This window comes from Staurois parvus, unplaced genomic scaffold (assembly GCF_062004578.1).
Source record: "Staurois parvus isolate SC_StPar_1 unplaced genomic scaffold, SC_StPar_1.0 ptg000136l, whole genome shotgun sequence".
NCBI classification, from domain to species: Eukaryota; Metazoa; Chordata; class Amphibia; order Anura; family Ranidae; genus Staurois; species Staurois parvus.
Window position 1 is genome coordinate 8,527,257 of NW_028317932.1, and position 26,008 is coordinate 8,553,264.

General features: G+C 40.1%; 1 protein-coding gene across 2 annotated transcripts in view; it reads right to left on the minus strand.

Annotated features, from left to right (window-relative positions):
• LOC149465937 (ATP-dependent translocase ABCB1-like) overlaps positions 1 to 26,008 on the minus strand; it is a 97,393-nt gene that overhangs the window by 36,316 nt on the left and 35,069 nt on the right. For both annotated transcript variants that reach the window (XM_089673163.1, XM_089673164.1), the window contains 9 exons: positions 25,459 to 25,583; positions 22,004 to 22,181; positions 18,304 to 18,417; positions 16,790 to 16,900; positions 16,574 to 16,699; positions 15,699 to 15,902; positions 13,952 to 14,122; positions 6,405 to 6,566; positions 1,143 to 1,385 (listed from right to left, as the gene is read on the minus strand). In XM_089673163.1, the coding sequence (XP_089529289.1) occupies positions 1,143 to 1,385; positions 6,405 to 6,566; positions 13,952 to 14,122; positions 15,699 to 15,902; positions 16,574 to 16,699; positions 16,790 to 16,900; positions 18,304 to 18,417; positions 22,004 to 22,181; positions 25,459 to 25,583 (1,434 nt within the window). The remainder of the gene's footprint in view (positions 1 to 1,142; positions 1,386 to 6,404; positions 6,567 to 13,951; positions 14,123 to 15,698; positions 15,903 to 16,573; positions 16,700 to 16,789; positions 16,901 to 18,303; positions 18,418 to 22,003; positions 22,182 to 25,458; positions 25,584 to 26,008) is intronic.

Here is a 26,008-nt window from a genome sequence, read left to right on the forward strand (position 1 = left end):
AAGTATCATAAAAGTAAGACAAAGTGTCCATCAAAGGTTCAGCAAAGACTGTCTTATTAGTGATACGAATTCATCCAATGATGAAGCAATTTAAGTGAAGGATGCACTGTATGTTCTGCAACCCAAGTCTGGGAGATAGAAATACAGCACCCACCACCCGAAGGTAAATATTGCGCTTACCAGGATTTTTAGCTCCAATACGAGGCAAACCTAGGTGCATGTTAATTGTTACACCCTAAATATGGGTGTACCATCTGGGGCGGACTGACCATTTGGAAACTCGGGCACTGTCTGAGTGCCCGGGGTCAGTAGGGGGCCCCAAGAGATGCCCCTGGTACCTTTTTCATAGGCTTTTTTGAGGCAAGGACACAGGGGCCCCATGATCCCCTATTACCCGGGGGCCCCATGAGTCGTCAGTCCGCCCCTGTGTACCATATAACATGCTCCTAAGGGTGAACTTATCCTTTTGCTTAGATACTTTGATAGTCTCTGATGCCAGTAGATTAGTATAACAGCAGCAGAGGTATCATCAACTGCATGATAGCAGTGTATGGAAAATTTAGTAACAGCTTCTGATACCAGTAAATATATGCTGTCAGTCTCTGGTGTCTATTAATCTATGACAGTACCTGGGGAAGCTGCATTCCAAACAGCATGTGACCTATGAAAGTTGTGGGTGCTTCTAATAACTAAACAGATAGTCACCAGTACTCCAGTGTGTTCATTTCATTCATTTATTTAGAGAGCACAACATCACATGTTAAACGCCATAAATGTCAAGGTTTTAGGGTCCCACCTTCAACACAGTGTGTGTCACTGAAAGTGAAAATAGTGACCTATGTCTGCACAATTTATTTCAGCACTGCTATTTGTAGTCCTGCATGTGACTGGAGCACAATAGGGAGACAGTTGGTACCCCATAACAGAAAGTGCATGTAAAAAGACCTCCATGGCAAAATCAGTAGGTATGTTAATAAAAGCTGTAGATTTCAAATGACTGAAAAAAATCTTTGAATTACATGTATGTATATGTCAAAGAATCTTTGTGATTAGGGGTAGATTTTCTTTAGAAATGCTAAAACAAATATTGCATATCTGGCTGGCACTATTTTCTAAAATGATAAGTGTTGTTCCGTTCCTACCTCTTCTAGCTTTTTTGGCTTTTCCATGTCAGAATCATTTTTTGATGGGGTTTGACTTTTTTTTCTTCCCGATCCTTTTTTAAAACTTTCACATTTGATAGGTGTCAGCACTTTTTCAACATCTTGTAATGTTTCTGTTGTTTCGGCCACTTTTTTTTCATCTTCCTTACAGTCTTCATTTGAACTTTTCTTATCCAAAGAGCTTATATCACAGCCATCCTTTGCTTCTCCCTTATCCTGGTTCTAAAAATCAAACAGAACTCATGATATGTTGAGTAAGGGCCAACACATCTCTACATCAGCTATCTTATATGTCACAATTGTTCTGATTTAGTTAGGCCAATGATGGTGAGCTAAGCACAATAGTTTAAAACAGCTTTTTAACAATGATTACCTGTTTCGCTGCCCATGCCTTGGATCTTCATTCTTTTAAAGAGCTAAACTTGCTTAAAAATTTGCGGCATCTGACACTTCCAGGAGTGTCGGATGCCTGGACCCCATGTGTGCAATATGGTTACTTCTGCCAGGCCCCTACAGCACTACAGTGTTCTTTCTTTATTATTTTCTATAAAGTAAGTTTATGTAATATTCATAAACATATGCTGGTTTGTAGCCTTTTATCACAGGTTGCCACTAGCTATACATATGCACATGTATACAGTTAGGTCCATATATATTTGGACACAGGCACAATTTTAGATTTTCAGGTCGTTACCAAAACATATTCAAGCTCTAGTTATATAATGGATATGGGCTGAAAGTGCACACTCTCAGGTTTAATTTGAGGGTTTGGGAATTACAGCTCTTAAGAGTACCCATCCTTCTTTTTTCAAGAGACCAAAAGTAATTGGACAATTGATTTAAAAGCTGTTTCATGGCCAGGTGTGGGCTACTCCTTCGTTATTTCTTCATCAATTAAGCAGGTAAAAGGTCTAGAGTTGATTCTAAGTGTGGTATTTGCATTTGGAATCTATTGCTGTGAACCTACATCATGCGTTGTAAGGCTTCAAAAACTAAACAAATCTATCAGAGAGATAGCAGCAATATTAGGAGTGATCAAATCAACAGTTTGGTACATTCTGAGGAAAGAAGAACGCACTGGTGAGCTCAGCAACATAAAAAGGCATGGACGTCCATGGACAACACCATTGGTGGATAATCGCAGGATCCTCTCTGTGGTGAAGAAAAACGTATTCACAACATCCAGACAAGTGAAGGACACTCTCCAGGAGGTGGGCGTATCATTGTCAAAGTCTACAATCAAGAGAAGACTTCATGAGAGCAAATACAGAGGCTTCACTACAAGGTGAAAACCATTCATAAGCCTGAAGAATAGAAAAGCCTGATTAGACTTTGCCAAAAACATCTAAAAAAGCCAGACCAGTTCTGGAAAAGCATTTTTTGGAAGCAAGAAATTAAGATTAATCTGTACCAGAATGACAGGGGAAACAAAGTGTGGAGAAGGCTTGGAACAACTCATGATCCAAAGCACACAACGTCATCTGTAAAACAGGGTGGAGGCAGTGTGATAACATGGGCATGCATGGCTTCCAGTGGCACAGGGTCATTGGTGTTTATTGATGATGTGACAGAAGACAGAAGCAGCCAGATGAATTCTGCAGTGTTTAGAGATAAGCTGTCAGCCCAGATTCAGCCAACTGCAGCAAAGTTGATTGGACGGTGCTTCACAGTACAGATGGACAATGATCCAAAACACACTGCAAAAGCAACCCAGGAGCTTTTGAAGGAAAATAAATGGAATATTCTGCAATGGCCAAGTCAATCACCTGACCTCAACCCAATTGAGCATGCATTTCACTTGCCGAAGGCAAAACTAAAGGCAGAAAGACACACAGACAGAGAACAACTGAAGACAGCTGCAGTTAGAGCCTGGCAAAGCATCAGAAAGGAGGAAACCCAGTCTTTGGTAATGTCCATGGGTTCCAGACTTCAGGCAGTCATTGCCAATAAAAGATTCTCAAGAAAATATTAAAATGTAACATTTTATTTATGATTATATTCATTTGTTCAATTACATTTGTGCCCCTAAAAATGGAGGGACTATGTATAAAAATGGTTGCAGTTCCTAAAATTTGTACTTTGATATTTTTCAACCCCTTGAATTAAAGCTGAAAGTCTGCACTTCAAATTCATTTGGATTGTTTTGTTTTGATTTATTCTGGTGGCATACAGAGCCAAAAGTATGAAAATTGTGCTTGTGTACAAATGTATATGGACCTAACTGTATGTGCAAGAATATGCATGCATGCCTGTTGGTGATGCTGACACCAAATGGGCTATGTAAACTGATCAGCTGCACATAGGCAGTGCTGTCTTCTCTATTGAATTACTAGTGAATCTGGGCTCTGTGGCCTAAATACCTGTTACCGGCTCTGCTTGCCTTGGCCTGTTCATGATAACCTGCTTGATATCCCTGTGTCCAGTATCCTGTCTGTCATCTCCTAAGGGGAAGCAACACAGCACAGACTGGTCTCGATATACCTGTCTTTCTGTAGCAGCATTCTGGCAACAAGGTTGAGGCACTCGCACCACTAAGTGTTCTTATGCCACCTGCTTGCTCTACCAGTGCCATGAGCCAATGATGTAAGAGAGGCCTCATCTCTCTGAACACCTCCACCATGTACATGCTGAGATATCAAACTCAATAACCGCAAGCCACATGCAGCCCTTCCTTCCCTACATTCCAAAGAGCCTTGCCTCATGACAGTGTAAAGGGGTTATATATTGTACACTGATATATTATTTTTTTTTTTTAATTTTCTTTCCTTTAAAATATATGTATTTGCAATTTTTTTATACATACAAAGACAAATGCATTTATACAGTATATGTATAGCACACATATTAGAAAAAACATCTTATCCAAAATAACTCTACTAAAGGGAAATCAATCAGCAATCAAAAATGGCAAAGACCATCATTGTTCTTTCCCTAATACACTAAATAACTGCCTTCTGCCTTAATAACTATAAATGGGTCAAAAGATGCAATTCAAAGTGTTCTCATATTGCTTTCCAAATAAAAAAGGTCATCTTTAATCAGAAAAATTCCAAAGGGCCCAAAGAGTCTTTTAATTTCTCTGTATTAAAATATCTAGAGTATCTAAATAGCAAAATAATTTCTCTAAGTTGTGTAGGTGTCAGGGTATTGAACAGATACAGGGTCCAAATAAGCGTGGGGAGAGTCAGAGTGATCCAGTTTGTTAATAATAATTTTTAATTACCAACAAAGCAAGATGTTCAATTTTATTTAGAGGAGCTGTCCTTCCTACAGAGGAACTATAGCTTGAAATAGTAACAAAGAAGGAGAAAGAGGGTATACCCATTCAGTTAACTGATTAAAATGGAGCTCCACCCAAAAGGGGAAGTTCCGCTTTAAGGACTGCTCCCCATTAAGGAATGGCATCTTTGGGGAGCAGGTACCCAAAATTGACAGGTACCCCCTCCCACTTCTGGTGCGACTGCCTAGGTGATCGAAAGCCAAAGTTGTCCCCCTTCCTCCCTCCCTGTAGTCTTCCAGGACATGTGACAGGTCCCAGAAGACCACGGGGCCATTCACAAAGCATGTGCAGTGAGCACTCGGGTGTAAAGCCACAAATTATCACAGCTGGGTGCCCCCTGAAGATTCCGGTGTCGGGAACACAGGGCGGTCGGCAATACGGGCTGGGGGGGGACACCACGGGATCGAGGGACAGGTAAGTGTCCATTTTTTAAAAGTCAACAGCTACAGTTTTTTTTATTTTCACTGGAACTCCTCTTAAAGTAGCCCAAAGTTTGGAACCATACGAGCTGGATCTGTGGACTTGCCCATAATAACTAATAAAGATCAGGTGTATTATGGGGACACTGTGGGCATTTAATCAGATGGTTAACTCGATTAGTTAGCTGGACAGGGATGTTAAAGGTGTAATTCGCCTTATGTAAAATTTTTAACCGCATTTCCTTCCAGATTTCATTAGAGGTAACTTTCCAAATGAAAGCCCATTCCCTTTGCATTAAATGTTCCTCAATTAACTTAAAGCAATACTTTTTTCTAAAAACAACAAACATGTTTATACTTACCTGCTGTGTGCAGTGATTTTGCACAGAGCAGCCAAAATCCTCCTCTTCTTGGGTCTCCTGGCCCCTCCCTCCTGTTCATGTCCATTCACACAAGCTGTGGCTTGGCCCCGCCCCCTCTATCTTCTCACCAATGGCTCCCGCTGCTGTCTCAGGCAATGAGAAGAGGGAGTCCTGGATAGCTGAGACTTCAGTGCACATTGCTGAATCAAGTATTGGGGGGGGGGGGCTGGGGGGAATGCTGCACAGAGAAGGTTTTTTTCCCTTCATGCATAGAATGCATGAAGGGAAAAAAAACCTTGAGCCTTTACAACCACTTTAAGCTCTCAAGTCCATTTTAAAATACTGTAAATTTAGTATCTTGATTTTTAGTTATCTAATATTGTCTTAAATAGTTATATATAACAGAGGTAGATTTTTTTTTGTAGCAAAGGGGGTTAAGCAAACTTCAGCATAGGAGGACATTTTATTTGTCCCCCAATCTCAATATGCTTTGAAGGAAGACACTCACTTGCATAGAAGATAAAAATGACTAGATTGAAGAGCCTGTTTAGACTGGACATTTGTAAAGGGGTCAAATATCTTCAAAATCAAACAGGCCTTCAAGAGTTCCAAATCCTCTACCTGTCTATAAAATAAATGGTTTATCTGAATTACCTGGTGGAAATGCAGAGGTAGTATGAATAGGTAGATATGGAGAAATAAAACCAGCCAGACTTCCTTCCTTCCATGTTATTAGAGTATCCCTTAGTAATACATTCAATTTAAACCTAGTAAGTAGATGGTGAAATGGAGATTGAAGACGGCCACTTAATGACCGTGGGTAAACTAATTGTTCTATCTCCAGATTAACAGAATATCTATTGAAACCTGTCAAAGGCTTTTTCTGCTTTGACTTCTAGGCTTTTAAGTGCTGGAGACATTACAAAGCAGTTTGCTGCTAATTCACAAATGAACGTCTACTTACTGCCTTGTAAAACAAGTTATAACACATAGGTTGCCCTATCGCAATAGATTTAAATCAGCTTACAAAACTGTACCATTCAAAACTCTTTAAATATTGTTTATATTCATAGAGATTATTTGAATTAATATAATATTTTACACATATGTTATTGGTCATTGCTCTTTTGAGATATCATTCTGTATTATATTCTGACATAGTGTTTAGGATATAATTTACCTGAAGCATCACAAGTGAATAATAGACTCCCTTTTTACACATTAGGTCATCATGTGACCCCTGCTCCACCACAAGGCCACCATGGAATCCGGCAATGATGTCGGCAGTTCGAACAGTAGATAGTCGATGAGCTATGACTATTGTTGTGCGACCTGCTCTAGCCTAAAAGATACAGAAAAATGAGGATCAAAAGCAAAAAAAAGTATTGCCAGGAATAAAACAAAAGTAAAGAAGGCAAAAAATATTGTCAAGGTGGTTCCTTTTAGTGACAATTATTGAAAATACACTCTTTGCTAGGATCCTTCTTCATTAGTACACTATATATAATATAATATCATATACTGTAATATATATTCTGAACTTTTTAGGTTCAAGTATTTCCAGGATACCATGAACGATTTGGATACAAAACAGTAAACAGGACAATAGAGACACCTCTGTACCACAAACCAACAGCCCACCTGGCTACATGGAGCAACGTTTATCTGAAACACACTTAAAAAAGGTATTGCAGCCATATACATCTATATGTGTTATATCTCAGAGGACACAAATGAACACCAACGAATATCTTAAATCTCAAATTAACTTTCAAGTCAAAACAGGGGAAAAAAAGTAGCTTACAGCATGCTGTGGATATGAACCCTTGCACTCTGTATGAAAGAAGCGATTTCTCTGCAGAGGTCCAACATGTCCCTGCTGAATGAAAAACTCTAGCTCTTTCTAGACCTCTGCAAATATTCACAGATTTTCTTGTGCTGTTTTATAACCTTCCATTTTATGAAAGATTATAGATGTATATCCACATATCCAGATGCAAAATGGACCCACTTGTCTTATTTATGGACCAAATATCAAACTCACTGTAATGCAAGTAAACACTGCCTACTTGAGGGTGCTCTGAATTCAGGATCAGTGCAGCATTGTTGTCACCCTATCACAATGAGTAAAGTATTTCTGACACTATGAAGGTAGGCTAAGAGAAAACTGTGGGGGGCATGTCCAAGATGGCGATGGGAGCAGACGCATGAGAAAGGAGCTCCACCGGTTTATGGTTCTTCTCTCCATGATTTTGGAGCACTGCTAGATGCCATCACTTTTGCTACCCTAGGAACCCCTTCAGATGATGACGAGAGGTCGACAGCAGATGGGGACCCAACACATGACGGATACAGTGACTGAGTCTCCCGAGGCAGTTTATCAACTGGGCCACGTGGTCAAAATGCCGACTCAAACTGAGGCTACCGATGAAGGCAGAGGCAGAACACAATCAGTTTCAGGCTCTATTGCAAGTGATTACAGGCTGCCAATCTACCTTAACTACTAAAATAGACTCCCTCCAGATTGATAATGGCCTTTTTAGGTGGGACATGGAGAAGTTTCATAACCAGTCAGAAGCTGAGAGTTGCCTCTGGGTTTCTGAAGACATGGCCTGGGAGCACTCTGCCCAACTTCACACCCTTCGCACTAAGGTGAAATACCTAGAGTCTAGAACTGAGGATGCAGAAAACCAGAACTGGAGGAATAATCTCCGCATCATTGGCCTACCAAAGGTGGCTGAAGGCCAAGACCCGGCAGCTTTTTCAGAACGGCTACTGCATGCTCTGCTACCTCAAGCACCATTTTCTCCATACTTCTCAGTGGAGAGCACCCAAAAAATGCCATCGAATCGGGGCCCCCCTGGTGCACCTCCTTGCACTTTCATCCTACATCTCCTTCATTTCCATGACCATGATGTGGTTCTCCGGGAAGCCAGGAAACAAGAAACACTCTGCCATGAAGCTGCCAATTTGATGATCTTCCCGGACTATTAAGTGGAGACTCAGAGGCTGTGGAGCTCTTTTGACCAGGTGAAGCTGGTTCTCTGTCAGAAGGGGTTCAAATATAGTATGCACTTCCCGGAGAGAAGGTAACTCTGTCCAGTTCTTTACTTCCCCCAAGGAGGCATCCCAGTGGCTTGAGATGCTACCCAGACCATAAACTTTACAATATGGGGGCCTGGGAGATGTGTACTACCCACCTAGGCTCCTGGCCTCACCTTGCACGGCCACTGCTCAGATATCTACTGGGTTTACGGCCTCCATATCCCCTTTGCTGCTGTGAGCCCTCTTTGCTCTATGTTACCAGTTGGCAGCTTACCATACCATGGCGGTGGATCTCTGACGGCCCTCCCTGGTTGCAGTCTATCTTCAGGTGCTGTCTTAGCCTCATAGATCCTGCCCTCAGCTGGAAATGCATATTCTGTTCTCTTATATCCTGGTAGCTGCTGCCTATGATATTATGCTGCATTTAGACGGCGGCATATTTGACTTGATGTTTTTTGCATTGTTACCCACCAATTGTATTTGTTTGCAACTAAGTATGGTGCCCTCAATTTTCACAAGAGACTTGCCGATTTCTTTAGCTGTGCCAATATGCTTGGAGATTGGCCTTAGTGTCTTCATTTTTCTTCTTGTTTGTAACTAAGAACTCTGCCCTTGAACTCATTTATTACCTCAAGAGACTTTACAATTGCTCATTTTGTACTACAAATGGCATCTCCTACTCTCCCTACATCTTGAACAACTTTCCTCACTGCGCTCCCTTCTGGCTCATACCCCCCTTTATTGTTGTACCATGTTACTGTTCAGCGATAAGGCACACCACGTTTGGGGTGGTGATGTGAGGTGGGTGTGGGAGGGGTATTATGTACAGTTGGTTTTTGTTTTAGTTTACTGTTTTTGGTCTGGTGTGTGTCGCTCGATGATGGGCAATTGTCTGGTTCTGATGTTCTACAGCACCTTTTGAGTAAATAATTTGATTTCTGGGCCAGATGTTTTTCATTCCTTATGAGGTCCAGCAGATGGAGTAACCACATTATTTATATACGTGGTTCCTCATGTTGCCAGTGGCGGTAATTTCCTGGAATGTCCGGGGTATAAACATAAAGATCAAACGCTCATTTTTATTCAACTACCTTAAAACCTATAAATCCCATATCTGTACTGTATTTTACAGGAGACTCACTTGACATAGAGTAGAATCCTAAGTTTCAAGAAACCCTGGGTAGGGCATTACTACCATGCTACCTATTCCTCCAATGCTAGAGGTGTTAGTATATTGCTTCATAAAACTATGGCCTTCATGCTGCTGGACCTTCATTTGGATCCGAAGGGCAAATATGTGATTATACATGCTGTGATTGTTAGTGTTTCCATGATTGTAGATGGACTATATCTGCCTCCCCGGCCAGTGTTTCCATGCTTGCTAAAATAATCCAAATTCTAGCTTTGTACCCCAAGGGCCATATTCTCCTTGCTGGTGACTTTAACATGCCCCCTAGCCCGATGCTGGATAAACTCAAGCCAGATGCGGCCAATGAATCTAATTTATCCAGATGGGTGGAATCCTTTGATTTATGTGATCTCTGGCATTGGAAACATCCAGCTAGTAGGGGATACACATGTCACTCCATTGCATATGCCACACTTTCTCATATAGATTTACAGTAATTTATGATAATACTGCTATGCTACCTACAATCCAAGAGATTTCTATCCTTCCACAGGGAATCTCTGATCATGCTCCACTGCTCTTGCGCTTTTCGGTAGGTAGAGACGCCCCACAGGGGCTGAAATTATGGAGGTTGTCCAGGTACTGGATTAATGATGAGAAGGTTGAACCCCAGATCCTTGGTGAGATCTCTGACTACTGGAATCGCAATCTTGGGACAGCCTCCCCTGAAATAGAGTGGAATGCTCTCAAGGCCTTCACTAGAGGAAAGTACCAGTTTCATATTGCTGCAGCCCGTTGTGACTCCCAGTCTGCTTTACGGTGGAGTCCCGTGCTCAGGAACTTGAGGCCCAATATGCATCCTCCCAAGACAAGATTATGCATTAGGATATGGTGGTTGCCTATAGAGAAGTATCCCCTCTTTGGGTGGAAGTCTCCTGTAAGATTCTTCTACATTATTCCCAGCAGGTGTTTGATCAGGGGAATAAAACCAGTAGGCTGTTAGCATAGCTTTCCAAGGATCATACCCCTGTGACTCATAACGACTGTTCAGGCTGAGGATGGTAGGTTGCTGACAGATCCAGGTTTAATTATTACTCGCTTATTACTCCTAATATAGTCAATTGTACACTTCTCTAGTGCATTACTCTCCTGAATAATTACGCCAGTATCTGCAGGAAATTGACTTCCCAGTTCTTAGTGCAAGTGATAGAACCAAACTAGATGTCCCCATAATGTTGGATAAAGTTAGGAAAGCCTTGCTCTCCCTCCATATGGGAAAAACTCCTGGGACAGATGGATTACCTGCAGAATTCAATAAAACCTATGTAGATGTACTCCTTCCGCATTTTTACGAAATGCTTAAATATGCGCTTACTGAAAAGTCTCTTCCATCTTCTATATTGGAAGCAGTAATAGTGGAGGTTCTAAGCTGAGTAAGGACCTGTCCCTTTGCTCCTGTTATCACCCAGTTTCACTAATGTTGATGCTAAAGTACTGACTATGATTTTGGCTAAATCACCTAAATGCAGTAATTCCCATACTGATTCATGGGGACCAATCTGGGTTTATGCCAGGTGAAGGGACAGATATTAATCTCTGTCATCTGCATACGGTTATAGCACAGGCCGGCTCTGACGCTCACCTTGGGGTAATGGCCTCCCTCGATACGCAGAAGACCTTCAAATCTGTAGAATGGGAGTACCTATGGCTGGTTCTGCAGAGATTTGGATTAGGGCCTAGCTTTGGGAAATGGGTTAAACTTCTTTATGCTCATCCTACGACTAGAGTACGGACCAATGGACTGCTCTTGCCTTTTTTCCCCCTGTTTAGGGGTAAAGGGCAAGGCTGCCCCCTGTCCCCGAGTTTGTTTGTGTTAGCTATTTAGCCCATGGCAATCCTTTTGCTGAGATCTGAGTCTGTACCGGGCATAGTAGGCCCTGTTCTGAAAAAGTGTCTTTATATGCAGACAACACCCTACTGTTTGTAAAAGATGCGGGCCCTTCCTTAGAAGCAGCCTTATCTCTTATTGACCGATTTGGGGAATTTTCAGGCATATGGGTAAATTGGGGCCAGTTAGTTTTGTTCCCGTTGACCCAAGGAGCATCTTCCCAATTGTCCAATGTACCACTATCAGCTGTCTCGCAAATTCAAGTAATGACGGACTTTGCACAATTATTGCCTAATCATCTTCACCCGATCATGACTCAGCTTACCCATAAATGTGGGGTATGGAAATCCCTGCCCTTAACTCCTGTGGGTACAGTCAATCTAATAAAGATAAGCTTCTTACCTAAATTTCTATATGTGTTCCGCAACACCGCTTTCTTGGTGGCTATTTGTTCGTGGTTCGCCCAACTTTGGGGGGTCCCTGTGGTGAACTCAGAGGCAACTCTTTTAGCCTCCTATGCAGAGCTGAGCAGTGTGGTTTTTCGAGGGCCCAGATCTAATCCAGGCATAGCCACTCCAATGCACACTACAATTTCTTTCTGGCAGCAGGTGACCAGGGAACTTGATACAGTTTCCTCTCATACACTGGTATGGGTAACCCTACTCTCCCGCATCTCCGATTGATTCCAGATCCAATTGTGTGGAAGAGATGTGGTATCAAGGCTCTTAAACATATTATCCCCAATAGATCCCTCCTACCATTTAATACCATAAAATCAGAATTCCAACTTACTAACCATACATTTTTCAGGTACATTCAATTGCGCCATGAGATTAGAGCAAAATTTCCCACCATGGTTACTTTGGCATCTCATTCAGTAGAGTGCTTCTTGATTTGCAAAAATATGGACCGAATACTCTCCTCTCTTTACCTAAGGATTTCTGGGAAGGAGACAACTAAAGTCACCCAACTGTGTCGCACCTGGCAAAATGATCTCCCTGGCCTTACTGCAGATGATTGGGGGGAAGATTTACAACAATTTATACCACTGATGATATCGGCCAAAGAAAGATTTATCCAACTTAAATTCTTACACCGTGCATAATACACCCCGCAGAGGCTATCTCTCATTTACCCTACAGTTAACAAATATTGTCCTCAGTGCATGTCAGAGGTGGGCACTTTCGTACACATGATTTGGACCTACTCTAGTCTACAATCCTACTGGCAAGGAGTGCTGGTGGATCTTAATCCTATTCTAGATCTTTGACTACCCTTAGATCTGGTCCTTTTCCTGTTGGGTATGGAAGTCCAGTTGGATATTTCTTTCCACCAAAGGTACTACCTTTTTATGCAGTGTTCTATGTGCAAAAGCTTATATTGACCAAGTGGAAAGTCCTCTGAGCCACCCATAATTCAGCAGTGGAGAACTACGGTGAATCAGGTACTCCCTCTGTACAAACTGATTTATACTGCTCCTTGTCCTGGATTACTCTGCTGGTTAAAAAATTGTTGTATCAGAGAAATTTCTATGTCCTCAATTGTATATGCTGCTGTTAATGTACTGTATCACGTTTATGTATCTTTTTGCACTATGTACCAACCAGACCTATTTGGGTTTTGTATTGTTTTCTACTTTTATGCAAAATAAAAAATATCTGTGAAAAAAAAAGGGAAAACTGTAAGTGCAGATGGATTTATAATTAAGTGCTACAGAACATGTTTTAATAAAAGGACCATATTTCTGGTTATTATCTCTTATGTAGTATACTGTTTTGCAGTGCTTCACTAAAGCCAGCCTTTTATATTCTCACAATGCAATACTAATGGTTTATATTTTATCTGTACACCGTGCCTTCTCTCTGAAAATCAAAATATTTAGTGCTCTGCCACTTTGCCACAAATTTTATCTCAATACACCCAGAGAAGGAACCTGGTGTTAGGAAAGCTCATATTTTGCATATTTGTAGTCAGGCACAAAAAAGTATCACTTTAACAATAGTTTTGACCAGGGGCACTGCCCGAGGGCCCAGGGTCAGCAGGGAGCCCCATGAGATGCCCCTGGTACCTTTCATAGGCTTTTTTGGGTGTGGTTTGCATGTGAGCAAGGACACAGGGGCCCCATGATCCCTGTTTCCTGGGGGACCCATGATCCCCTATTGCCTGGGGGCCCATGATCCCCTATTGCCCAAGGGGCCCTTTGAGTTGTCAGTCCGCCCCTGGTCGGGGCCCAGGGTCAGCAGGGGGCCCCATGAGATGCCCCTGGTACCTTTCATAGGCTTTTTTGGGTGTGGTTTGAGTGTGGGCGAGGACACAGGGGCCCCATGATCCCCTATTGCCCGGGGGCCCTATGAGTTGTCAGTCCCCCCCTGGTTTTGACTTTTCTGCTGAACAATAAAGAACATTCAGTCAAACAACATATATTTTACAGTTTGGTGTGTATAGGGTTAGTGGTTTTTTTACACAATGGGAGAGATTTACTAAAGCTGGTTAACTCAGAATCTGGAGCACCTGTGCATGGCAGCCAATCAGCTTCTAACCTCAGCTTGTTCAACTAAGCTTTGACTATAAAACCTGGAAGCTGATTGGTTTCTATGCAGAGGTGCACCTGATTTGCGCTCTCTCCAGCTTTAGTAAATTAACCCCCATGTGTCAATCAAGTCACCTTATCTAATGCAGCTTGTACAACAGCCTCACTCTGTGTGTCCAGAGCTGATGTTGCTTCATCAAGTAGCAGAATTTTTGGATTTCGTACTAGGGCACGTGCTATGGCAATTCTCTGCTTCTGTCCTCCGCTCAGCTGGGCTCCTCTCTCCCCCACCAGTGTATTAAATTGCTGCAGAAAGAACATGGATAAACTTAAATTTTTCTCTGGAATTCCTGCTCCCCACTTATCTCAGAAAGGGGTATAAACAGGCAGATTAGGTGGGCAGGTTTCATGTCATTTACAGTGAAGTTTGAAGAAGCTAAAAATTGAACCAGTCCCATCTAACTCATCTACAGGCAAATGTGCTAGGGCTGCTGTGATAACATTCATATAGCATAGAGGTATGTGGCACTGTCATTTGCTTTAAAGTTCATTTAAACCCCAAAATAAAAATTGAATATATACTGCAGTTTATCAGTCCTTATATGTGGTGACAGCATTCATTTGCATTTAGGATTTGTTTTCCTTAGCTGGTGATCCTGCCAGTAACACACTTCCTGTTTTAGGGTGCCAGTGCCCATTTATTTATGGAGAAGCAATGCTGTCACCCTATGAGCAAACTATAGAAACCTTCCCCTCTTATTTTCTCCATAATATAGATGGGAGGGGTTTAGTAATTTTCAGAAATAACTGAGAACTATATAACTTATTGAGTCAGGACAAGCAAATAGCCCAGGAATTTACTCCTGTTAGGATCAATATGTATTTTTGAACATATTGTATAACAAAACACTCTCAAGATTGAAAAGGAGCAGAATAAGAAAAGTTTAACATTAAAGCCCTTTCACACTGATACAGGTTTCCCATACCTTATGCGTAGTTCAGTGTACCTGTGGGTTTGGAGCAGGTTAGCTGTGCTTTCCCATGGAGTTCTATTATGTTCCACACTTTTGGTGTGCTATCTGAAAGTGCACCAAAACTCCTTCATACAGGAGTAAACAGGGGTGCTATATACACCTTACCTTTTTTTGCATGGGGTCCCACCCTACAATCCCTTATCCTGGATCCCCTTCCTGGAAGGGAATCCCAAGCCACTTGTTTACAATTAGATAAAAGTGACCGGGAACTGTCATTTACTAGCAATTTACATTGCTTTTTTTTTAATGTAAATGTTACTTTTGCTTTAGTACTTTGTAGATGTGTACCACTTCACAGGGTGGCTTAATACAACCCCGAAGCATGGTATTTGAAAGAATTGTGCATTGTTAATGTTGCTCTTTAAGCCTTTTTAACAGTGCTTCTCCCCATCAAACCATAATTTCTAAAACGTTTTTGTATTGGTTCACATTCCCCCTGGCAGTGCCCAAGGGGACAATCCTTTTACTGTTGGCCCTAAAAATGGGCAAAATTGATTTGCAGGATTCGTCCAGAATAGACTTCAATGGGATCTGGAAAGTGTTCGCATTATCCCACTTTTTTTTTATAACTGTTCAATGAACGTCCCTCAAACTGAACTCAAGCACATTTGGCTCCTCACTTTTGAAGTGCTTGCTTTGACTTATTGACTTTGCTGGCTGAAGGGTTTTCCAAATTGAACTGACCTGTATATATTCTCTTTATATATATATTATATTATATTTTCTCTACAGAACTGGAGAAACTGAGGGTAAAGGCAGCATATAGTTGTACAAATAACTCTTTAGGCCAGCTTCAGCTTGAACATCAAAACTCCTTTTTTGCACTGGAGAATGAATAGAACACTTACATCAGGCAATTTGGAAATAAAGTCATAAGCATTGGCTTCTCTGGCTGCTTGTTCGATTTCTTGCTCAGTTACTCCATCTCTGCCAAACCGAATATTTTCACCAATGGTTGTTCCAAACAAGACTGGTTCTTGACTGACCACCCCAATGTTGTTTCTCAGCCACTTAACATTAAGTGAACGAATATCTTGTTCATCCACCATGACCTGAATAAGGAGAATTTTATAAAACTTAAAATCAATATGTACAAGTCTAAATTGTATCTGGCCTGACCTATAAGGTGTCAAAGATAAGCTTGTGATGCCTGCAAGTACCTGCAATGGTTTTGAAAATGACCCCTCTGTCCCTATGGAGCCCCTTGGAATTGAAGCCCAAGCTGTACACTAAGTCGATACTTGTCTCCAAGTTATGATTAACCCACTCATCTCTTCTTGTACTTAGATATTTTACAGTCTCTATATGCAACATTTAATAGATTGCAGCTCTTTTCAAGTTCCTTCCCATGAATGGAGATTATATGCACCTATGCAGACCCTGACTAGGGACTTTTGGTGTTAAAGTCTGTGTGGCTCCCAATATACAGTCAGGTACAGTAAGTAGAAGACTAGGGTTTGGGGTTGTGGTGGGTTCATATATATGTATGTAATTGCATTAGAAAGTACAGTTATCCATTTAAATGATTTTGTTATTAAATTCAGTATTTTCATAAATCATTTACTCAAGTATAGACACTGCTTAATTTAGCTTAATTTAGCAAAGTATAGTTCTTTGCAACTGTGATCCCAAGAGTATTAAAGGTCATCCCATCTATTTTTATTTTATATGCTCTAAAATACATAAATGAAAGAGTGAAATTCCATAATAAGACATGTCATACCTCCCCCTCTAGTGGATCATAGAATCTCTGTAATAACTGAATAGTTGTGCTTTTCCCACAGCCACTCATGCCAACTAGAGCCATGGTCTTTCCAGCTGGTATCTTAAGGTTCAGACCAGTAAGGATCTATAAGAATAAGTCATATAGGCAGTGATTGGAAATATAATATTGTAGCTTTTTATATGGTAAACAATGTGAATATACGTTGAGTAATACCTGCACATCTGGGCGACTAGGGTAAGCAAAGTGAATATTTTTAAAGTCAATATGTCCAGTTAATTTGTCTGGCTTGTGGCCCTCAGGGGAGTCACTATCAATGTGACGAGGCTGAAAAAAACAAACAAAACAAAACAAAAAAAACAACACAACAAAAATGCTTTTACATTGCTAGTCTTTACTGATTATATGTTCTAATGTAACTAAATTATTTATTTCGTATATCTGAATTTCATGGTATCAATTCTAACAATTAACTGCACTGGCAAAAAAATAACAGTAACCTATCAGATTTAAAATATGCCTGTCTTGAGAGAAAAAAGAAGGCAACCATTGCTGACTGGGAATGATGGAGTGATTTTGGAAAAATTGAAAACAACTCTCAATTTTGCTAGAGGGAGTGTTTTTTTTTTGGAGAGTGTTATTTCAATTACATTATTTCAATTACATATTCAATCTTTTTGTGTGTTTTTCTTTGTGCATTTTTTAACTGTCTCTTGATTTTCTCCCCCTTTTTTTGTGTTTTCTTCTGTCAAATAACAAAGTAAAAAAATGAGGCAACCGAGGGTTCTTGTTTTGGACAAAAACAGGTCCACGATAGTTGGAAAAAACCTTTTAGAGGGCCATTTCAGGATCATTATCCCCTTAAAAACAAATGAAAAACACCTTCAAGTAGAACTTTGAGCATAAATAAAAAAATAATATTATACTTGTTTTGTTAGGGAGTGATCAAAGACAATGGAATACCTTACTGCACACAACAGCTAGTGCTTTGTGTGGCAGTGATAGCAGGTATTCCTGCATTGCACATAATGACTTGGCTAGAGGGTTCCCTATAACAACAAAAATCAGCAAGAAGGGCAGTTTGTTGTCACACTCGGTGGGGGGGAGGGCTGGGGGGTGTGGGACCATGAATTATTTATTTATTACAAGTACTCATATAGCGCCATCAATTAATACAGTGCTTTACATATATAAATATATATATATTTATATACTGTGTATATATATAGTACATTCACATCAGTCTCTAACCCTCAAGGAGCACACAATCTAAGGTCCCTAACTCACATTCATACATACACATACTAGGGCCAATTTAGACAGGAGCCAATTATCTTACCAGCATGTCTTTGGAATGTGGGATGAAACCGGAGTACCCAGAGGAAATCCAGGTAGGCACAGGGAGAACATGCAAACTTTGTGTAGGTAGTGTCGTGGTTGGGATTCGAACCGACAACTCTAGTGCTGCCATGGCTGGATCTGTCACATATAGCAGTCCAGCCAAATAGCTTATACATTTGGACATTTTTACAGCAATATCTTTTCATCATTTGTTGGTTTATTACTCCAAGTTTTTCTTTTATATTTTGTAATTTCCCTAGATGGTATAGGACTACTGATTGCATTGACAATTTATGAATAATGTTTTTTTTTACTTCAATGTCATGAAAAAATGTTAAAGTAAATAATATGCATATCACAATTCTGTTTTTTTTTTTACTTGCTGTTACCTTGTTTATAATCTTGTATATCTCAAAAGCTGCTCCTCGTGCACTACTAATACTTTCTAAATTTGGTGAAACTTGTCCAAGTGTGAATGTACCGATCAACACTGAGAAAAATACCTTTTGGTAAAAGAATAGTCTTATGTAACACATATGTCACATCAGATGGCATAAAATGTACAGAAAATGTATCATAACACACCTATATACAGGTTATTGGTTTATAGGTTTAATTCTTATGTTGGCCGTGGGAAGCCAATGTTTTCTGGCATAGCTTCAGCCGTAAAGATCAATGCTCAGGTCACATGAACAATCCTGATAATGCTATGAAGGAGGGAGACATATCTCTTGTTCTACAATGAGTCCCAGCACTGGACTATATCAACAAGCCAATAGCAATCAGATACATTTTTCTGACCTATCCAATCACATTCTTCTTCAAAATCTGTTGGACAGGACTGTATAAAGCTGCTTTATAGGCATAATATTGTCCTGGATCAGGCTGTAAGTATAATCACCATTCTCTCTTGGAATCTCTTGGTCATTACAAGACGTTCTTACTAAAAAGTTTTGCTTTGGTAATCTCTGTCACCTCAACAAAATCTCACTATTACTAATCATAGTAGGGATCTTCATCTGCATTCATTTTATGAATATATTGGGGGAGATTTACTAAAATTGGTTCACCCAGAATCTGGTGCAGCGATGAATGGTAGCTTTGACAATAAAACCTGGAAGCTGATTGGTTTCTATGCAGAGCTGCCCTATATTTTGCACTCTCCAGGTTCAGTAAATAATCCCCATTATAACACATTGGAACATACTATATTTCTCCAAACAAAGTTAATAACAACAACATGATTCATAATTGGGGATTAATAACAACAGGATTCACAGTTGGTAGTGTGTGGTCTGTAGGGTGGACTATACTAACTTACCTGCTCAGGGGTCACATGTTTTTGTTATAATATATCATACTGGAGACACTCTTTTCTTAGCATGAAGAAAGATATATATGTGTCCATGCTTTATATTTATATGTTCCGAAAATTGTGAATTTCTCATGGCCAATGTAAGATAAATGTACAGTCAGGTCCATAAATATTGGGACATCGACACAATTCTAACATTTTTGGCTCTATACACCACCACAATGGATTTGAAATGAAAAGAACAAGATGTGCTTTAACTGCAGACTGTCAGCTTTAATTTGAGGGTATTTACATCCAAATCAGGTGAATGGTGTAGGAATTACAACAGTTTGCATATGTGCCTCCCACTTGTTAAGGAACCAAAAGTAATGGGACAGTTGGCTTCTCAGCTGTTCCATGGCCAGGTGTGTGTTATTCCCTCATTATCCCAATTACAATGAGCAGATAAAAGGTCCAGAGTTCATTTCAAGTGTGCTATTTGCATTTGGAATCTGTTGCTGTCAACTCTCAAGATGAGATCCAAAGAGCGGTCACTATCAGTGAAGCAAGCCATCATTAGGCTGAAAAAACAAAACAAACCCATCAGAGAGATAGCAAAAACATTAGGTGTGGCCAAAACAACTGTTTGGAACATTCTTAAAAAGAAGTAACGCACTGGTGAGCTCAGCAAGACCAAAAGACCCGGAAGACCACGGAAAACAACTGTGGTGGATGACCGAAGAATTCTTTCCCTGGTGAAGAAAACACCCTTCACAACAGTTAGCCAGATCAAGAACACTCTCCAGGAGATAGGTGTATGTGTGTCAAAGTCAACAATCAAGAGAAGACTTCACCAGAGTGAATACAGAGGGTTCACCACAAGATGTAAACCATTGGTGAGCCTCAAAAACAGGAAGGCCAGATTACAGTTTGCCAAACGACATCTAAAAAATCCTTCACAGTTCTGGAACAACATCCTATGGACAGATGAGACCAAGATCAACTTGTACCAGAGTGATGGGAAGAGAAGATTATGGAGAAGGAAAGGAACTGTTCATGATCCTAAGCATACCACCTCATCAGTGAAGCATGGTGGTGGTAGTGTCATGGCGTGGGCATGTATGGCTGCCAATGGAACTGGTTCTCTTGTATTTATTGATGATGTGACTGCTGACAAAAGCAGCAGGATGAATTCTGAAGTGTTTCAGGCAATATTATCTGCTCATATTCAGCCAAATGCTTCAGAACTCATTGTACGCCGCTTCACAGTGCAGATGGACAATGACCCAAAGCATACTGCAAAAGCAACCGAAGAGTTTTTTAAGGGATAGAAGTGGAATGTTATGCAATGGCCAAGTCAATCACCTGACCTGAATCCGACTGAGCATGCATTTCACTTGCTGAAGAGAAAACTGAAGGGAAAATGCCCCAAGAACAAGCAGGAACTGAAGACAGTTGCAGTAGAGGCCTGGCAGAGCATCACCAGGGATGAAACCCAGCGTCTGGTGATGTCTATGCGTTCCACACTTCAGGCTGTAATTGACTGCAAAGGATTTGCAACCAAGTATTAAAAAGTGAAAGTTTGATTTATGATTATTATTCTGTCCCATTACTTTTGGCCCCTTAACAAGTGGGAGGCACATATGCAAACTGTTATAATTCCTACACCGTTCACCTGATTTGGATGCAAATACCCTCAAATTAAAGCTGACAGTCTGCAATTACAGCACATCTTGTTCATTTCATTTCAAATCCATTGTGGTGGTGTATAGAGCCAAAAATGTTAGAATTGTGTCAATGTCCCAATATTTATGGACCTGACTGTATATGTCCTTGGTGAAAGATTGTGTTCCTCACCCATTCATATACACCAAGTTCAAGGTTAGTGCCAATATTTTCTCTGGGTGTTCTTATGTCCCATCCTTCTCTAATAAGAGATTCATTCTGTTTAAAAGCATGTCACACAGATTCAGAGCAGGTAAGGTTCACACTCTTTCATTATAACTTTTTTTTTTTTATTACATTTAATATATGCTCAAGAAGATGAGCGACAACAAGGAAATAACTTTCAAATTTATGAGCACATACAAACATTGCAATCATTCAATCACAGAAAAGACTGTTGTTTCCTAAAATTGTCATGTTTTGGTTATTTTTGAACCAAATAATGCTTAGCTGGGCTTCTCATAAATGAACCAAGTTATGAACTATTTGATTTTTTTTATCAAATATAAATCGTGCTTGAATAATAAATAATGGATTTATTTACTACTATTCATGTAGGAATAATAATATTTATTGCATTTGGAAATGTGCCATGGATGATTCCCAGTGATGATATTTATATGACCTAAGCCTTGATAGTGTGTTTCATTTACTATATGTTCTTTTGTGTATGTTATTTTTGTATTTGTGATTTAGTGGAGTGGTCATCCATTTATTTTAAGCTACCCTATCCAGGCCTGTTTTTAGCTAAATCCCTTTTAACTCACAATTCCCATGCATTTGTCTTGTATGTGATGTATCTATAGATCGCCTTAGCTAAAATGTGGGGCCTTATTTACTAAAGGGACACAACATTTTACTTTGAATACCCAATCATGTGCAAGGGAAATATTTAAAACAATGTGGTTTTGACTGCACATGACAGGATGATGGACACGAGCAGTTTCATGTTATAGTGAAAACTAACTTTACAAAGTGAAAGTTCTGTATTTAATTAGTAAATCAAGATCTTAACGTGCCGCCTTCTGTAAGCCAAACAGTGACATTGCAGATCATATACTGATACTTACAATTAATACTTTGCCAATGCTGTAATTTTCAGGTTCCTCCACTGTCAATCTTGTTCCATACCAAAATGCCAAGGCATACGCACCAAATATGAGAAATTGTGACAGTCCCATTGATACATTTAAGGTTACAGACTTTTTCACTCCAACATTCCTTGCATCAACCAGGTTGGCATCATACCTAAAATTGAATTGTAATTATAAAACTGCATACAGACTGGTGATTGTGATATGAGTGTGGCAGATTTGTCGTGGTATGTGCATGTAAACTTTAACAATGATCTTCTCTTGTCTGGTCCTTTTTAGTCTGTGAAATATATCATTTACCGTGTTTTGTTATATCTGTTGATAAGAGCTAAAAAAAATAACAGATGGTCCTTTAATGAATCTTGTCAGTTAATAATTTCCTGTGTTCCCAGCATGTTCTACACTTATGTATTAGCTTTGTCACCTGGAACATGAAGTTTATTACTGGCAAGATTACCATAAGAAAATTAAGGAAAACAAGCCTGAAAAAAAGAAAACTAATACAGCCACCACATTTTGCAATTTTTTAAATGTTTGTTCCTAGGTTTGGATGCACTTTAGCAAGCATTTCCATGAAAGCATTGTAGTGGAAAACTCGTTAGTGACATTAGTTCCAGTGCACACCTCTTCATTTAATTCAATGGTCTCCAAATTGCAGCCTGGGAGTTGGATGTGGCTCTTTGCCTGTCTTTATCTGGCCCTTGGGCCACTATTCCTTCCACTAACACAGATGATAAGGCACCATTTCTCCTACTGACACCAACAATGGGGCACTATCCCCCCCCCCCACTGACACCAACAAAGGGGCACTATTCCTGCCACTAAAACCAATGATGGGGCATTGTTTCACATCACTGACACTGGGATATTTTCTGATCCCACTGTCCACAGTCCACCCCTCCTAAAGCCTGAAGGACATTAAACTGGCCCTACATTTGGAAAGTTTGCAGACCCTTGATTTACCTCATGAACCTACATGCTGCAAGTATTGTTTGGATGTTTTTAACAGTCTATAACTTTCTTTGTTGAGTTGCTTCATATGCTAAATATATACTTTTTAGCCATGTAAATATGAAATATTCCTTATGAATATTTACCACGTATAGCAAATCTTAACTGCTGCTCTGCTGAAAAAAAGCTTATTGTTTACAAAGCTCAATCTCTTAAACTCAGAGTTAGACACACAAATCCAAAGAAGTGACCCATCTACCCCCTACCTATACCTTCCTACCTGCTCTGTTCAGAAAAGACCATATAGAGTAGAGAATCAATCACAGAGAAAAGATCTAAAAGTAAACAGTTTCTGCTATGCTTACTCCTTACAAAGGTCATACTGCTCTATGATACACATGCACCATATAACACTTGTCTACAGTCAGGTCCATAAATACTGGGACATCAACACAATTCTACACAATTCTAACATTTTTGGCTCTGTACACCACCACAATGGATTTGAAATGAAACAAACAAGATGTGCTTTAACTGCAGACTGTCAGCTTTAATTTGAGGGTATTTAAATCCAAATCAGGTGAACGGTGTAGAAATTAAAACAGTTTGCATATGTGCCTCCCACTTGTTAAGGGACCAAAAGTAATGGGGCAATTGGCTTCTCAGCTGTTCCATGGCCAGGTGTGTGTTATTCCCTCATTATCCCAATTACAATGAGCAGATAAAAGGTCCAGAGTTCATTTCAAGTGTGCTATTTGCATTTGGAATCTGTTGCTGTCAACTCTCAAGATGAGATCCAAAGAGCTGTCACTATCAGTGAAGCAAGCCATCATTAGGATGAAAAAACAAAACAAACCCATCAGAGAGATAGCAAAAACATTAGGCGTGGCCAAAACAACTGTTTGGAACATTCTTAAAAAGAAGGAACGCACCGGTGAGCTCAGCAAGACCAAAAGACCCGGAAGACCACGGAAAACAACTGTGGTGGATGACCGAAGAATTCTTTCCCTGGTGAAGAAAACAGTTGGCCAGATCAAGAACACTCTCCAGGAGGTAGGTGTATGTGTGTCAAAGTCAACAATCAAGAGAAGACTTCACCAGCGTGAATACAGAGGGTTCACCACAAGATGTAAACCATTGGTGAGCCTCAAAAACAGGAAGGCCAGATTACAGTTTGCCAAACGACATCTAAAAAAGCCTTCACAGTTCTGGAACAACATCCTATGGACAGATGAGACCAAGATCAACTTGTACCAGAGTGATGGGAAGAGAAGAGTATGGAGAAGGAAAGGAACTGCTCATGATCCTAAGCATACCACTTCATCAGTGAAGCATGGTGGTGGTAGTGTCATTGCGTGGGCATGTATGGCTGCCAATGGAACTGGTTCTCTTGTATTTATTGATGATGTGACTGCTGACAAAAGCAGCAGGATGAATTCTGAAGTGTTTCGGGCAATATTATCTGCTCATATTCAGCCAAATGCTTCAAAACTCATTGGACGCCGCTTCACAGTTCAGATGGACAATGACCCAAAGCATACTGCAAAAGCAACCAATGAGTTTTTTAAGGAAAAGAAGTAGAATGTTATGCAATGGCCAAGTCAGTCACCTGACCTGAATCCGATTGAGCATGCATTTCACTTGCTGAAGACAAAACTGAAGAGAAAATGCCCCGAAAACAAGCAGGAACTGAAGACAGTTGCAGTAGAGGCCTGGCAGAGCATCACCAGGGATGAAACCCAGCGTCTGGTGATGTCTATGCGCTCAAGACTTCAGGCTGTAATTGACTGCAAAGGATTTGCAACCAAGTATTAAAAAGTGAAAGTTTGATTTATGATTATTATTCTGTCCCATTACTTTTGGTCCCTTAACAAGTGGGAGGCACATATGCAACCCGATGTTCCCAGTTGCTTCCACTTTGTTATAATACCATTAACAGTTGACCGTCAAATATTTAGTAGCAAGGAAATTTCACAATGGAATTAATGCAGAGGTGGCAGCCTATCATTTGACCATGTTTTGAATTCACTGAGCTCCTGGGAGCGACCCATTCTTTCAAAAATGTTTGGTGAAGCAGTCTGCATTCCTATGTGATTGAGTTTACACACCTGTGGTCATGGAGGTGATTGGAACACCTGAATCCAATTATTTGGAGGGGTGTCCCAATACTTTTGGCAATAGAGTGTACTTTCCTATCTATCTACTAATGCTAGCATCATAAAGATTAAAAATAGTCAATGTTAATTGACAGAGTGAAGTTCAACTTGAAGAGCAGAGGCCACTGTGAATACCATATGTGATTTGAGTCACCACTTCCCACCCAAGTTAAAAGTATTAGTTTTGGGTAACCTTGGTCTTTGAACTTCCAATAAAACTATATATATATATATATATATATATATATATATATATATATATATATATATATATAGAGCAACACGTCAAAGCGGTTGAATGAGTCCACAATACATTAAACATACTTATCTATAGCTTTCTGTTGTCCATTAAAAGCAATTACTGTCCGTATAGTTGTCAGAATCTCCTCTGCTACCGCACCGGCCTTGGCGTAGGCACATAACTCCTTTGATGTAAATGATGCAACAAGCTGGAAAGATGTAAGAAAACAGTAATACATTCAATACATGAAAAAGATAAAAACAAAAATAAAATTATATACACAAATCCACATCCACAATGTTCAACTAAAATTTGAACATGAGGCAACACTGGTATATCAATATAAAATCAAAAAAAGTTCATACAAGTGTCCATGTATATTATCAGTGAGTATTATCTCCAAAATCACCACACCAGTGATAAAAAGTGATAGTCCCCAATAGTTTTGCTCCCATATGCTGCAAATAACTCTGTTATTTTAGCTGTGGCACTGATTTTATAGTGCACACCACTTCCCTGCACTCCATCTCACTCTCAGGATGTATATGCCTCTCAAATCAATGATTGGCATTAGTGCTGTTTCCCAGCAGCAGATCTCTCCCTCTTCATCCCTCTCAGTAGTTGTCCCAAATA